The 11,840-nt window shown below is 41.5% G+C and overlaps 1 protein-coding gene across 1 annotated transcript in view; it reads right to left on the bottom strand.

Moving 5' to 3' along the window:
- sntb1 (syntrophin, basic 1) overlaps nucleotides 1-11,840 on the bottom strand; it is a 43,805-nt gene that overhangs the window by 9,726 nt on the left and 22,239 nt on the right. Inside the window, exons 3-6 of the mRNA XM_031852875.1 lie at nucleotides 6,282-6,399; nucleotides 6,043-6,132; nucleotides 4,014-4,150; nucleotides 3,336-3,532 (exon numbers count right to left, since the gene is read on the bottom strand). Of these exons, the coding sequence (XP_031708735.1) occupies nucleotides 3,336-3,532; nucleotides 4,014-4,150; nucleotides 6,043-6,132; nucleotides 6,282-6,399 (542 nt within the window). The remainder of the gene's footprint in view (nucleotides 1-3,335; nucleotides 3,533-4,013; nucleotides 4,151-6,042; nucleotides 6,133-6,281; nucleotides 6,400-11,840) is intronic.

Raw genomic sequence — 11,840 nt, 5'->3', positions numbered from 1 at the left:
CACACACACACACACACACACACACACACACACACACACACACACACGGGATTTTCAGGCTGAAACAAAAGCCCCTCTTTGACGGTGAGTGGAGAAGACAGGAGGGGCAGACAGTGATAACACAGAGAGAGCTGAATGAATGAGGGAAAGAGGTAGGCAGTGAAACCCTAACGCTTACTGTTACCATAACAATAAGTGCTAAGAGGTTTTTACAGGACAAAACTCTTTGTCATTAGCTTAAAACTTGTAAATGACATTAACAGCCGGTAAAATACTTAACATTTATCCTCCCACTGCGCTAAACTTCCAAGTATCACAGCAGGTTACTAGCTTCATTTTCCACAAACCACTGAGGCTTTCTTTTAAGTACTCCAAGTCATTAAGCTGTTTACCCGTTCATTAACGGGACCCAATCGACCTCTCAGACAATTTTGCAGCTGTCACCTTTGACAACGATATGAACGAGAAGCCTGCGGGTGTACAGAAGGAGGGAGGAAAAGAGGGATTACAAACTGCAAACATACATATGAAGCTGCTCATAAAATAATGTTTTGAATCAGTGGTTCAAGGTAGCTTGACACCACGACCAACTTGAGGTTTTTACACTTTGGTTTTTGTACAGATTAATCAAGCGAGACATAATTAGGGAGCTTTAGGAAGGCAGATTTAGTTATCTTTGGACAGAGTCAGGCCAGCCGTTTCTCTCCGTTTCCAGTCTTTATGGAAAGATAAGGTAAGTTGCTCAACGAAGGCAACAGACAGCTGGTTGCAGCTTCATATTTAGCGTGCAGACATGAGTGGTATCTATCCTCTCATCTAACTCTCGGGCAAGAAAGCTAATTAAAGTCCCAAAATTGCAAACTATGTCCTTAAAACATTATAATCTGCGACACCAATGACAACTGGACAAACTATCTGCTGGATCATGTCACAGGATTGTCATTATTGATTCATCGTAGGTTGATTAAGACTCCAGTGAAGCGAGACAAGCAACAGAAGACAGGGACAGCAGACATGCAGGAGACATAAGCGGGGTTTGAACCTTAAGACTGCATGATAGGCAGTGCCTTACCCTGCTAATTGCTCAAAATATCAATGTAACCTTTGAAAAGTTTGAGTCACCTTGGACATAATAATAACAGAATGACTGCAGGCCAAGTCCCTGGGAAATTTAATTTTGGAGCCGAATAAATTACTTTCTCCTTTAAAGTCGCTCTAAGAATGGCCTGCTGCCCGTCGAGTGATTGAGAGTTAATCTATCTAGCCTTGACAGTGAATAAACCATCACAATGATTTATCAGAATGTAACAGATGAAAAGATGACAAGGTCAGCGCAACAACTCGTCAGGTGGCAACTGCTGAAAAATGAGTGAATGCACTTTGTATGCATTATCACACTCTCAGGGAAGTGTAAATTACTTTTCTACTTCCATAACAAGAAAGCGAGTGCTTGGTGCTGACATCAATCTGTTTCAGAAAAGTTATGGGATCCATTTCAGATAGAAATTCAATGGTGAGCAATAAAGATTCAAAACCATTCTCATTTTTCTTCATTCTTTCGGCGTGCGTCACCGACCTGTATCCTAAATCTGTATTACACTTCAACCCATTGTAGCGGCATGCCTTTGCATGGTGGTGTCAGATTGGCAGTCCAGATATTTGAAGAACTATTTAGCTGATTACAATGACATTTTGACCAGAAATCCACGGTCTCCAGAGGATGAATCCCAATGATTTTGATGATCCCCTGACTCTAAGCGTCACCATGAGGCTGACTTTTGATTTTGAGTGAAATATCTCAACTATTTGCTATTCAGTTTGTTACAGACATCCACGTCTTCATCAGGATGAATTGTAATCTGCTGAACTCCGAACATTTCATCTACTGTAGCACTATCAGGTTTCAATTAAGGTACAATACTTAGATTTTAGACTTTATCACTAGATACCTGCAAAACAAATGACTTTCCATCAGTGCTTTGTTTTTGCTAATTAGCAAATGTTAGCATTACAGTCGTCAGCATTTGGCAGCTAAATTGATGCTAATTAATCATACTAATTAATGCTAATGTTGTTACATATCTGCTCCCTCAAATGGCACCAAAAAAAATCAGTTAATGCAGGTTCAAAGGCAGGGGTGTTTTCTCTTTTCCCAGCCGATTAGACATCTGCTCAGGTTTTAAGGTGGGCAGAGAATTACATGCGGTCACTGGACGCCATGCACCAATGCGAATGATAACAGGCGTAATATTCACATAGTTTACAGGAGAATAAGGAAGGTGTTAATCAAACAGTCTGCACAATCCCACACACTCCTGTGAAGAGTTGTGTCATCCAAAATAAGTAAAACCATCCGTGTGGGTGCACCATGGGCGTGCAGGGCCCTTCACTTTATTTGTTGACTTGAGCTACAGCACGTCAATACTGAGCAGCTTGTTTTAGTCTAGACAGCGCTTTGTCATGGGATTAAATAAGATGTCCTTTTAACGACACACAAAATGTGATTATTATGAAACATCTTAGGAGTGTTTAATTCAAATTGAGCTCTGCAGGCGTGAATGAAGCCCTGCTATGCCTATCACAGAGTAACACCTGGATCAGTGGGTGAAGACATGATTTAGGGAGAGTTTTAACCGTTTAGTGAGGCGGAAACCACGCTGACAACCAGGATGTAGTGTTGAGGTCTTGTATCATTTGCTGCTGGAAAAAATCAGTTTCATATATATGAGTGGAGTCTGAAGTGAAACTTAATTTGGCACAGCGTTATCAGAGGAGGGGGGCCCAGGGGAAATGTGCAGTTCCCAGGACATTTTGTGCTTGGAGAGAAGGGGAGGCAAAGAAAGAAGGGGGGGGGGGGGCATTCTGTTGGATTTTTCTGGACGGCACAAACCTAATGCCAAAAAGTGCGCCCACACACACACACACACACACACACGAATAGCATTCCTTTCTATAAATAGCAAGTGCTTTGTCCACATCTTCCATATGGATGTCAAATTATATCACAAGCCCTCCCCTATCTCAGTGTATGAGTTGACTCATAGTGTATGTTTACATTTTGCTTTATGCACTGGATTTAGACTTTATCTTAGGCTTGCAAGACCTCAGGCAGTAGAGACTCTTAGGTCTCTCTGGATACGTTTTGCTGCAGCGAGCCCGAACACGTCTGAGGATGCATCACAGAATCCAGCACGGCGACCTGTGCTGCTCACTCCGCTCCATCCACAGCTACGTGTTTGTGTGTTCCCTTCTCTCTTTAAAGTGTCTTTATCCGTTTTAAAAGGTACTTTGAGTTACTCAATCTAAATGTTCATGCGTTGCGTATCAGTACTCACTTGTCGTGACTTCTTTGATCATCTCAGCTGAGGCGTGACATCCGTTGACTATGTGTCTGGTCCACAGGGACAGATCCTTGGTGGTCTCTGCCCGGAACAGGTGAGTCTCGATGCCGAGTCGTGTGCCGGTCCGAGTGGCAAAGAACAGCTCTGTGCCAGAGTGTGGCGACCCCCGGTCAGGGCCAGAGTGGACCAGACTGGATGAACACAGACACAAATACACATTTGTTTACTCTGCATCAAGGCTTTTGTCATACTGAAGTGGCCGTGGTTTTATCTCTGAGGCCCTTGCCCACTTTATATTTTTGTGCATTTTTCTTAATTGGTGGACGTAGGCTCAGACCTGGGGTGAAGTTACACATTCAAATAGTTGTTTAACCACTCTGCAGAGCTATGCATGTTAGCATGTTGACTTTAGACTTAACTAAAGGCTTCACTGTGGATAAGAGCCGCTTGCATGGCTGTAGTAGACTCACTCTTGTTGTCCTTAGGACTTGTGGTAAAGTAAATAAAAAAAGAACGGCTGTCATGCTAACAATGAAAATGCTAACACACTGGTGTTTAGCAGATAATGGTAACAATATTCAACATTGTAATTTTGCATGTTAAGATGCTTTGCAACATTCAAATTAGCACAAAGTACCTCCAATTGTCTGCACGTATGAGGGGTGGACCTACCGGGTTGCTAAGAGTGGATACGTGTGTGCAGGGCTCTGCCAGGCCTCCTTGCCTCGTGGTAGACTCTCATACAGCAGTAGGTCTTTCTCTGTCACCACCATCAGCACCGGCTTCCAGCATTGCTTCTCACTCTCCGTCTGCAGCACAAACACATAAACAATGAGACAGGAAAGGTTGTATCCATCATCTCTCCGATTTTTATATCCTGTGCAGGGTCATTGGGGATGTGCTCTATTCAGATGAAAAACATTGAAACAAAAAAGCAGTTTGAAACCATTATCTGGAGTATTGCACTATTTTTGTTAAGTGCACAAATTACCAGAGCCTGAAGGCAATAACTTAAAAATGATTATCGAGTCTGATCAGCGGCCCAGAAAAGCATTTAGTATTAATTTTTGTAATAATATCAGCAGATCTTTGTGGAGCAGTAAAAGATAAATCAATTGAATCAATCCAACAAGGCTGCTCATGTTGAATTTGAATCAAGCACAACCTCAATTCATTTGATGCTGCGGGATTTGATATTCCTATGCCCTCTTATATTTGTGACGACTACTGAAATCGTTAGACGAAAGCAGGTATTTCATCTGTAATATCAATGGTTGTTTGCCAGTGAGCTGGCTTTATGAGACTAATGGTGTGTCAAAGAGAGGAATAGTGTGTGTGTGTGTGTGAGATTCATATGTAAACGACTGTACGAAGTGTGTACTCAGCAGTTGGTGTAGACCAGTCTTCATCTCTTTCCATCTGTCTTCTGTAATATTTCACGCCAAAATATGCCAAAAATGAACTATTATTATGTTATGAAGCTGTTCTGGACCCTCACTAGAAATGTGTACATTCACTATACTGCTGTGTGTACCCGGTGGAGAATTAGCTATAAATAAAAGGGAGCTGGTGTGCAGCTGCAGGTACACTTTCTACGGATTGTCTTTGCCGTGCCCCCTCGCCTACCAATCCCTCCTAACGAGGAAACCCAATTGCTTTCCCCTTCAGAACACACGCTGTTAATCTCTAAACTCAGAGCCCACACACACACACAGCCCGGTATTTCATTTCACAATGCTCCATAACTATTCTCGTTATGAGTGCTTATCTGCAGCCAAGCCATGGAATCCTAAACTGCTCTTTCATGTTCTGCCTCAGCCAATCATATCATGGGATTTAAAGGGTCGAGGGTCAGCTTTTTACCATAATGAGGATATGTTGCTAAGTAACAGTATTGTACTGCATTTGAAGGATCAAATATTGGCAAATTCATGAGGACTAAATTACAGAGGAATGTGTGTGTGTGTGTGTGGATATGTTTGCACAGGTGATGATGTCTTTGTATGAAAGAGAGAGTGAAGCTTTACCTGTGTGTGTCAGTGCTTATGAATTTCAAAGAGGTCTGCATAAGTGTGTACAGTAATGAAAAGATAAACATGCAAACACTGATGCGCTCACACACATTTGTAATTCTAGATCCTGTTTGCTATAATGCCTTTCTGAGCTCAAAGAAAATCTAAACCTAATTCTAACCATATCCCTGTTATTATTAGATAACCACTAAATTAAGGAAACATATTTAAATGCAATTGATCAATTATTAAATAAAAGGCAAATCATAAATGATGCATCTAAAAAAAAGACGGAAAAACATTAATAAATAACAACTGTAACAACCAGAAATCGATATTTCAGAAAAAAAGAATATATCACATCTTTCATCATCTCATGTTTCAACTCTGTGGACACTAAACATAAAAATCAACTTCTAACCTTTAAACAGCCCTTTAAAGATGATCCAAAAATGTCCAACCTTTTTGAGGGGTAAAACTAAAACTGGTTCTCAGAAAGACAGAACAAGAGCACACATGCACATATACACCTACACACCATAGTCACAAAACGGTAAAGAAAAGTTACCCCAATAAAATGTGAGAAATATAGAAGCATGGGCGTCACACACACTCACACACACACACACACACACACACACACACACACACACACACACACACACACACACACACACACACAGTCCTACCTTCCCTGCCAGCCATCCCAGGTGTCGTATCTCTTTGCTGCCAGCTACCCCCGTCCTGGCGGTGCTCTGGATGACCTCTGCCAGCGCCCGCTGTGGTGGGATGATCGTTCAGGGCGCATTAGATTTAAAGCAGCTCCGAGGAGCCGAATCGTGGCCACAGTATAGAATCATTGAACTATCTAATTGGAATGGTCACGTATATGGGAATATATGTAAAATCGATGAAATCAAAGACAGACCTGTGCCAGTTTGGAGGTGACGGAGTGCATGACAGAGAACCAGGACAGGGCAGATGGTTGGTCTGGGCACCGCAGCACCACGGTGTGCCTGGCGTCAGGGGAGTGTAGCTCCAGTTGTCTGGAGGTGGAGATAAGAAAAGTTAAAACAGCTTTAACCTTTCGGTTATCGTTGGACGGGTTCTAAGACTTTACGGTTCACATCCCTCGGTGAATAAATTCCCTTTTGAATATTGAAAATCTATTGCTATCATGCAGACCCAATTGGACTCAATTTAATCTCAACTCATAGTTTTCGAAACCAAATGTAATCCATTTAGGTCTCAGCTTCAACAGATGCTCGTTTGTCTCATCCATTTGAAAATGGGCACTCGGTCAGAACAATGGAATGAAGAGCATTGCAATTTGAGTTTATTCGAGTCAATTCAAAATATAAAACAGGCATTTCTCATGCATCCTCTGTGGGCCATATGACATAGTGCTGTCTAAATTGCCATAGCTAATCTCCTTGAATCATATGGGAGTATTTCTGGCCTCCAGAGAATCTGTAGGATGCTTCTCCATCTCATTGAACAGCTCTTTGGGTGCTCAATGAATATGAATTTTAAAAAAGGCCTTTATATACAGTATATATATATTGCAGCCTTTACAGTGCATAAAGCAGTGTACTTTGTAGCATCAACACCGATAGTGTTCATCTCTGTGACGTAAAGGAGGACAAGGCATGGTAAACGACCCTTCAGAGCGTGCCTCATGCTGGGATTTGGAGTTTACCACCTACTCTGAAACTATCTAGCATCTCTGTTCACACAGCACTCCACTGTCCAGGGGCTCCCTGTGGTTTAAAATAGAAACTACTCCAAAACCAGGGTGGTTTCGCCTCTGCAAACATGCTTTCTTTGCAGCTTTCCTTGTTCATACAGTACACACTGGGGACCTGGAAAAGCCCCAGTGAATGTGATGAATCTGCTCTTCCACTGAACCCCCGGAGGTGGGAGAGACCGTCCAGATCAGCTCCAGGTGTTTCTCTTGGGTTAGAAATAGAAATGCTGCCTGTTGATTAAGGACAAGCCAGGGGGACAGCATAGGGTGAGGAAGTGGGGAGACTCCAGGGCCAGATGTGCGTCAGATCGAGGTGGTTCTTTAAGGATGGTGTTTGTTTTAGCAATGACTTGACTCCTGTGAGTTATACTAGACCTATGGGGAGGCATTATCTGCCATTTTCTGGCCAAGATGTGGGGTAGCTTTGGGGCTAAATTACCCATCTGTTGCATGCATGACGACATGCATTAACATGGGGAATCACTGGGAGAGCAGCACATGGACTAGATGACCTGTACATAGACTTGAATGTATGGACTTATATAAATCCTGTCTGAATGAAGATCAATGTCTCACTTGATCAAAGGGTTGTTCTCAAAGGATTAGCGCTATATATAGCAAGTATGTATTCAAGCTCAGCACTGTAGGTCTGTTCCAGCATACAATTTATTGTAAATATGAATCAATGAACTCTGTATGCACACACACCAGTTGCATGGAAGAATTGTTTTAATGGCTAAATATCAAATTTAAAGCAAAGGCGACCAGAACAAGAAAGATTTAATCCATTTGATTGTTTGTCATGGCCCACCCTGCCTCTACCTAAATCCTGATGATGACTCAACGTGGACTAATTGTTGCCTCACACACACACACAATAGGCTTCATTCAGAGCTGGGTTTAAGTTCTTTTTAGGTCTCAAGTTTTGGTAAGGCACTTCTCATGTCACATTACATGTCTTTGAGGGCAATTCTTCACAAGCAAATTGCAAGTCAGTTAACATTATGTGAAACTTAAACATTTCCTTTTTAAAGATATGCATGTATTTTTACATAGCCGAGTTCTCCAAGTTAGATTAGAGGATGTGTGTTGTGTGACCATTTGTTGCTGTATTATTAATAAATTTACTAAATTGTCAAAACTAATCAAGACTGTTTTTGCTTTTAGTCAGGTAGAGTTGAAGATGTTCCCTTGATTTCAAACCAATTACTCTTTTCCCAGAATTCCTGGGATTTGTAGGATTATGCTTTATCATGTTTAGTACAACAACTCCTCTCTAAAGTACACTTTTTTTCTTTTTACCTCTTTGCGGTTCAAAAATCATTCGAATCGCCTGATCGGCTGATTTTCAGCATATCCTCTCACCAGTTGTATGCCCAAGTGGTTCAATGGAAGCATAACCCGGGGTTAGTTGTGTGTGCAGGAAAGGATATCTCTCCTGTTATTTGAGTGGTTTGAGGAATTGGCAGCATTGTTCTTGGACATTTAGCTAAAACTTGCTCTTGTTGAATGCTGCTTTTCAACTGGCCGTATACTGCTCCCATTCAGAATGGATGTCTATGTTTCATTTGGACGTTTCTTGAAACGTCTACATAGTTTACCTTTACAGATTTTGCACGTCCCTACTTTTGCTTCAGCTGCTATTTCAGCATGAAAATGATATGATACGGTGTGGATAAATGCTGTGCATGGGCAGGGCTAACAGTTGAACACTCTCTTGGCAGCGTGAGCTGCAGGTTGTTCATGTAAAATATGCGATGAGACATATGGAATACAAACAGGTACTCCGCTTTAAACCAGTGATACTGGAGACAGATCAGTAGTGCTAGAATACTAGAGCAAGAGGTTTTTATATAGTACGCAGATACACACCTGACCAAGGTGAGAATTGGAAAGAGAGTGTAAGTCCTCATCCTTTCAAAAATCTGTCCAGGTTAAACAGAGGTAGTAGAGAAAACTGTCATACTGTGAGGAGCCGTGCTGGTTCTGCCAGGAGTCATTTCCTCCCTTTACACAGCCATTTCCTGTGGATATTCAATTCTCCTACATTCACACTGCAGGGTTTTCAAGTATGTGATCTCAGTAATGACACAGATTAATAGTGAAAGAAAAAAGAGAGACATTTCATCCATTTTAAGAGCTAATTTCCTCTTTGTGTCTCTCAATTCTGCTTTCTCTTATCTTTGCTAATCTCCGCCTTTCTTGTTCTTTCTCAATTTCTTTCATTTTTCTGCTCCACCCCTCATCACTTCTTCTTATCCCATCTCTCCACACCTTCTCACAACACATTTAATCCACAGTATGAATGATACGAGTGTAATCCTATCATTTTTTTTAATTTAATCTGTCACCAGTGTCACAGAAAGTTTACGTCCTTATACAGTGTGTATGTTACAGTAAGGTGAGGAAAATGTCTTCAGAACATTACAAAGTTTTAGAAGAAAAAGGTATATTAAGTCTTTTATTCTCTATACTTACATCTTCCATACACACTCTACTCCCTCATTTTTACTTTCCTTGTCTTATATCATCTCTTCTCATCAATGTACGTGCTCCGCCTTTTCTCATATCCTTCACTCTCGTCTGTCCTCTCAGGCTTATACACAGTCTAAACAGCATCTGCTGAAATGAAGAGAGAAACCCTCAGAGGGATGCAACATAGCACTGAGTCTCGTATAAAAAGATAAGCCAGACTTCTCTGTCACTTAATATAAAGCCTCTTAAACCATTTCAGCTTTGAACCCAAAATAAGAAAAACAGAGAATAGGTTTAGTCTCGCCACGCAATGTTTATCTGATGCACATTAAACACCGCGATACTGAGAAGCATCCAATGTTTCAGTAGAAATGCCCTCCCATTTAAACATTTACTCAATATTTACTGGTGAGTCAAAGGGGAATTTACCCTGGCTGTGAGGATAAGGAAGGACCTTTATGAAAAAAAACAAGCTGGTCAAAGTAAATTTGGCTGGCTTTAACAAAACACTGTTATCTGTGGAAGGTAAAAACTCACCTTGTCACTAAAGAGAGTTATTGACCCTAATTCCTGGTATAACTGGCTGACCAATAAAGTCAAACTTATGACCAAAGTCAATGTTCAACTCTATTGTGCTCTTAAAAAGGTTTAATACTTAAACCAAGATTTGTGCAAGTGCAGCAGAAATTGTCACCCAACACTCCCTTGGAGGTGGATCCTCCTTTATTACCTGAACTTGATGCACATCACAGCCAGTTTCAAATGCAGCTCTAAAGAAGTAGTTTGACATTTTGAGCAATACGCTTTTTTTTTTTTTACAGAATTAATAAGAACAATACCACTCTCATGTCTGTGTGGAGAGCTGAGAGGCAATTAGCGTAGCTTAGCATAAAGGTTGGGAGAGAGGAGGAACAGCTAGCAGAAGCAGGTGGCTCTGTTCAGCCATTCCATCCATTATACGTAACCGCTTATCCTTTTCAGGGTCGCTTATTTAGTAATTTTAGGTAATTATCTGCATGTTAACAGATGTGTTGTCTTGTTGGGAATGCGATCGTGACGGGTTGTACGTGGGGTTTTGGCAGGCAGCTGCTGTCCCCTCTTCAGGTACTGCATCTTTTTGTGGTACGGAGCACTGGACCGTACCAGCCTACTTTCACCCCTGGTCTTCATGCTAAGCTAGGCTAACCGCCTCCCAGCTCTAGCTCTGCGCTTTCTCTAAAATTATTTACATAATGTAGTGTGAGCACGGCCTCCGATCCTGGTCAGCATTTAAAACGTTTTCCAGCCTGAAGAGTCACAGTGGTGCTCATGCAGCCACGGGCAAATTACAGAGAAAAGGGCTCATGGATGCAATTTCTGTCAATAACTTACTCTACAAAGACTGGACTCATTCCCAGCAAGGAAAAGTGACAACTACATTTCCTTTTGTCAAGAATAATGTACTTTTTAGTTTTTCTTTATTTTGACAGTAATACACATCTTATTATACAGAAGAACCAGCCAACAGAGAAGCATCTGCTCTATCTGTGGATGGTGCTCTCAGCACCATCCACAGTATTTTTAAGTGGATGGTATTTTTAAGTATTTTTAAGTATTTTTTTTATTGATTGTTTGGGTGTGTTAGCATTTACATTTTACATCCGCAGCGTTGAGCTGCCTAACAACATCCATACAGGCAGAGGGACTTTGAAGTCACTGCTCACTGCTAGGACTTGACTTTGAAGTTGCCTCGATTGTCTGAAGCTTTGAAGTTTAGTGAGGTTTAACTGTCTTACACTTTTAAAATCATACATATGCAGAGGACACACATGAATGGAGGGATGGGACGATGGGGAGAGACACTGAGCTGTAGAGAGAGAAAAGGGAAATAAATCAAGAGAGACAACAACTGGAAGAGATAGAAAGAGAGAATTGATTACAGATAACAGAGAAAGCTGGGAAGACGTAGAGAGAGAGAGAGAGAGAGATCAGGAAAGTAAAGAAAGGAGAGGACAGCGAGAAGACAAAAGGGACAGAAATACACAAACAAGCAGGAAAGAGGGAAAATCACCAGAGTGACGGCACAACAAACAAAAAGACAAGCAGGAAGAAAAACAACATGGTAAGAAGAACGAAACAGAGGGAGAGACAACAGGGACGGAGAGCGCACATTCACAGACTGACACCAGAGATGTTTGAACAGCAAGTCTTTTTCTGCCACATGCTGTTTGATTGGGCCATTGTCATATGACTAACCAATTAAATTGACGACACCTCCTAACACCC

This window comes from Anarrhichthys ocellatus, unplaced genomic scaffold, assembly GCF_004355925.1.
Source record: "Anarrhichthys ocellatus isolate YVR2014 unplaced genomic scaffold, GSC_Weel_1.0 scaffold13, whole genome shotgun sequence".
Lineage (NCBI taxonomy): Eukaryota > Metazoa > Chordata > Actinopteri > Perciformes > Anarhichadidae > Anarrhichthys > Anarrhichthys ocellatus.
This window is presented reverse-complemented; position numbering and strand designations above follow the sequence as displayed.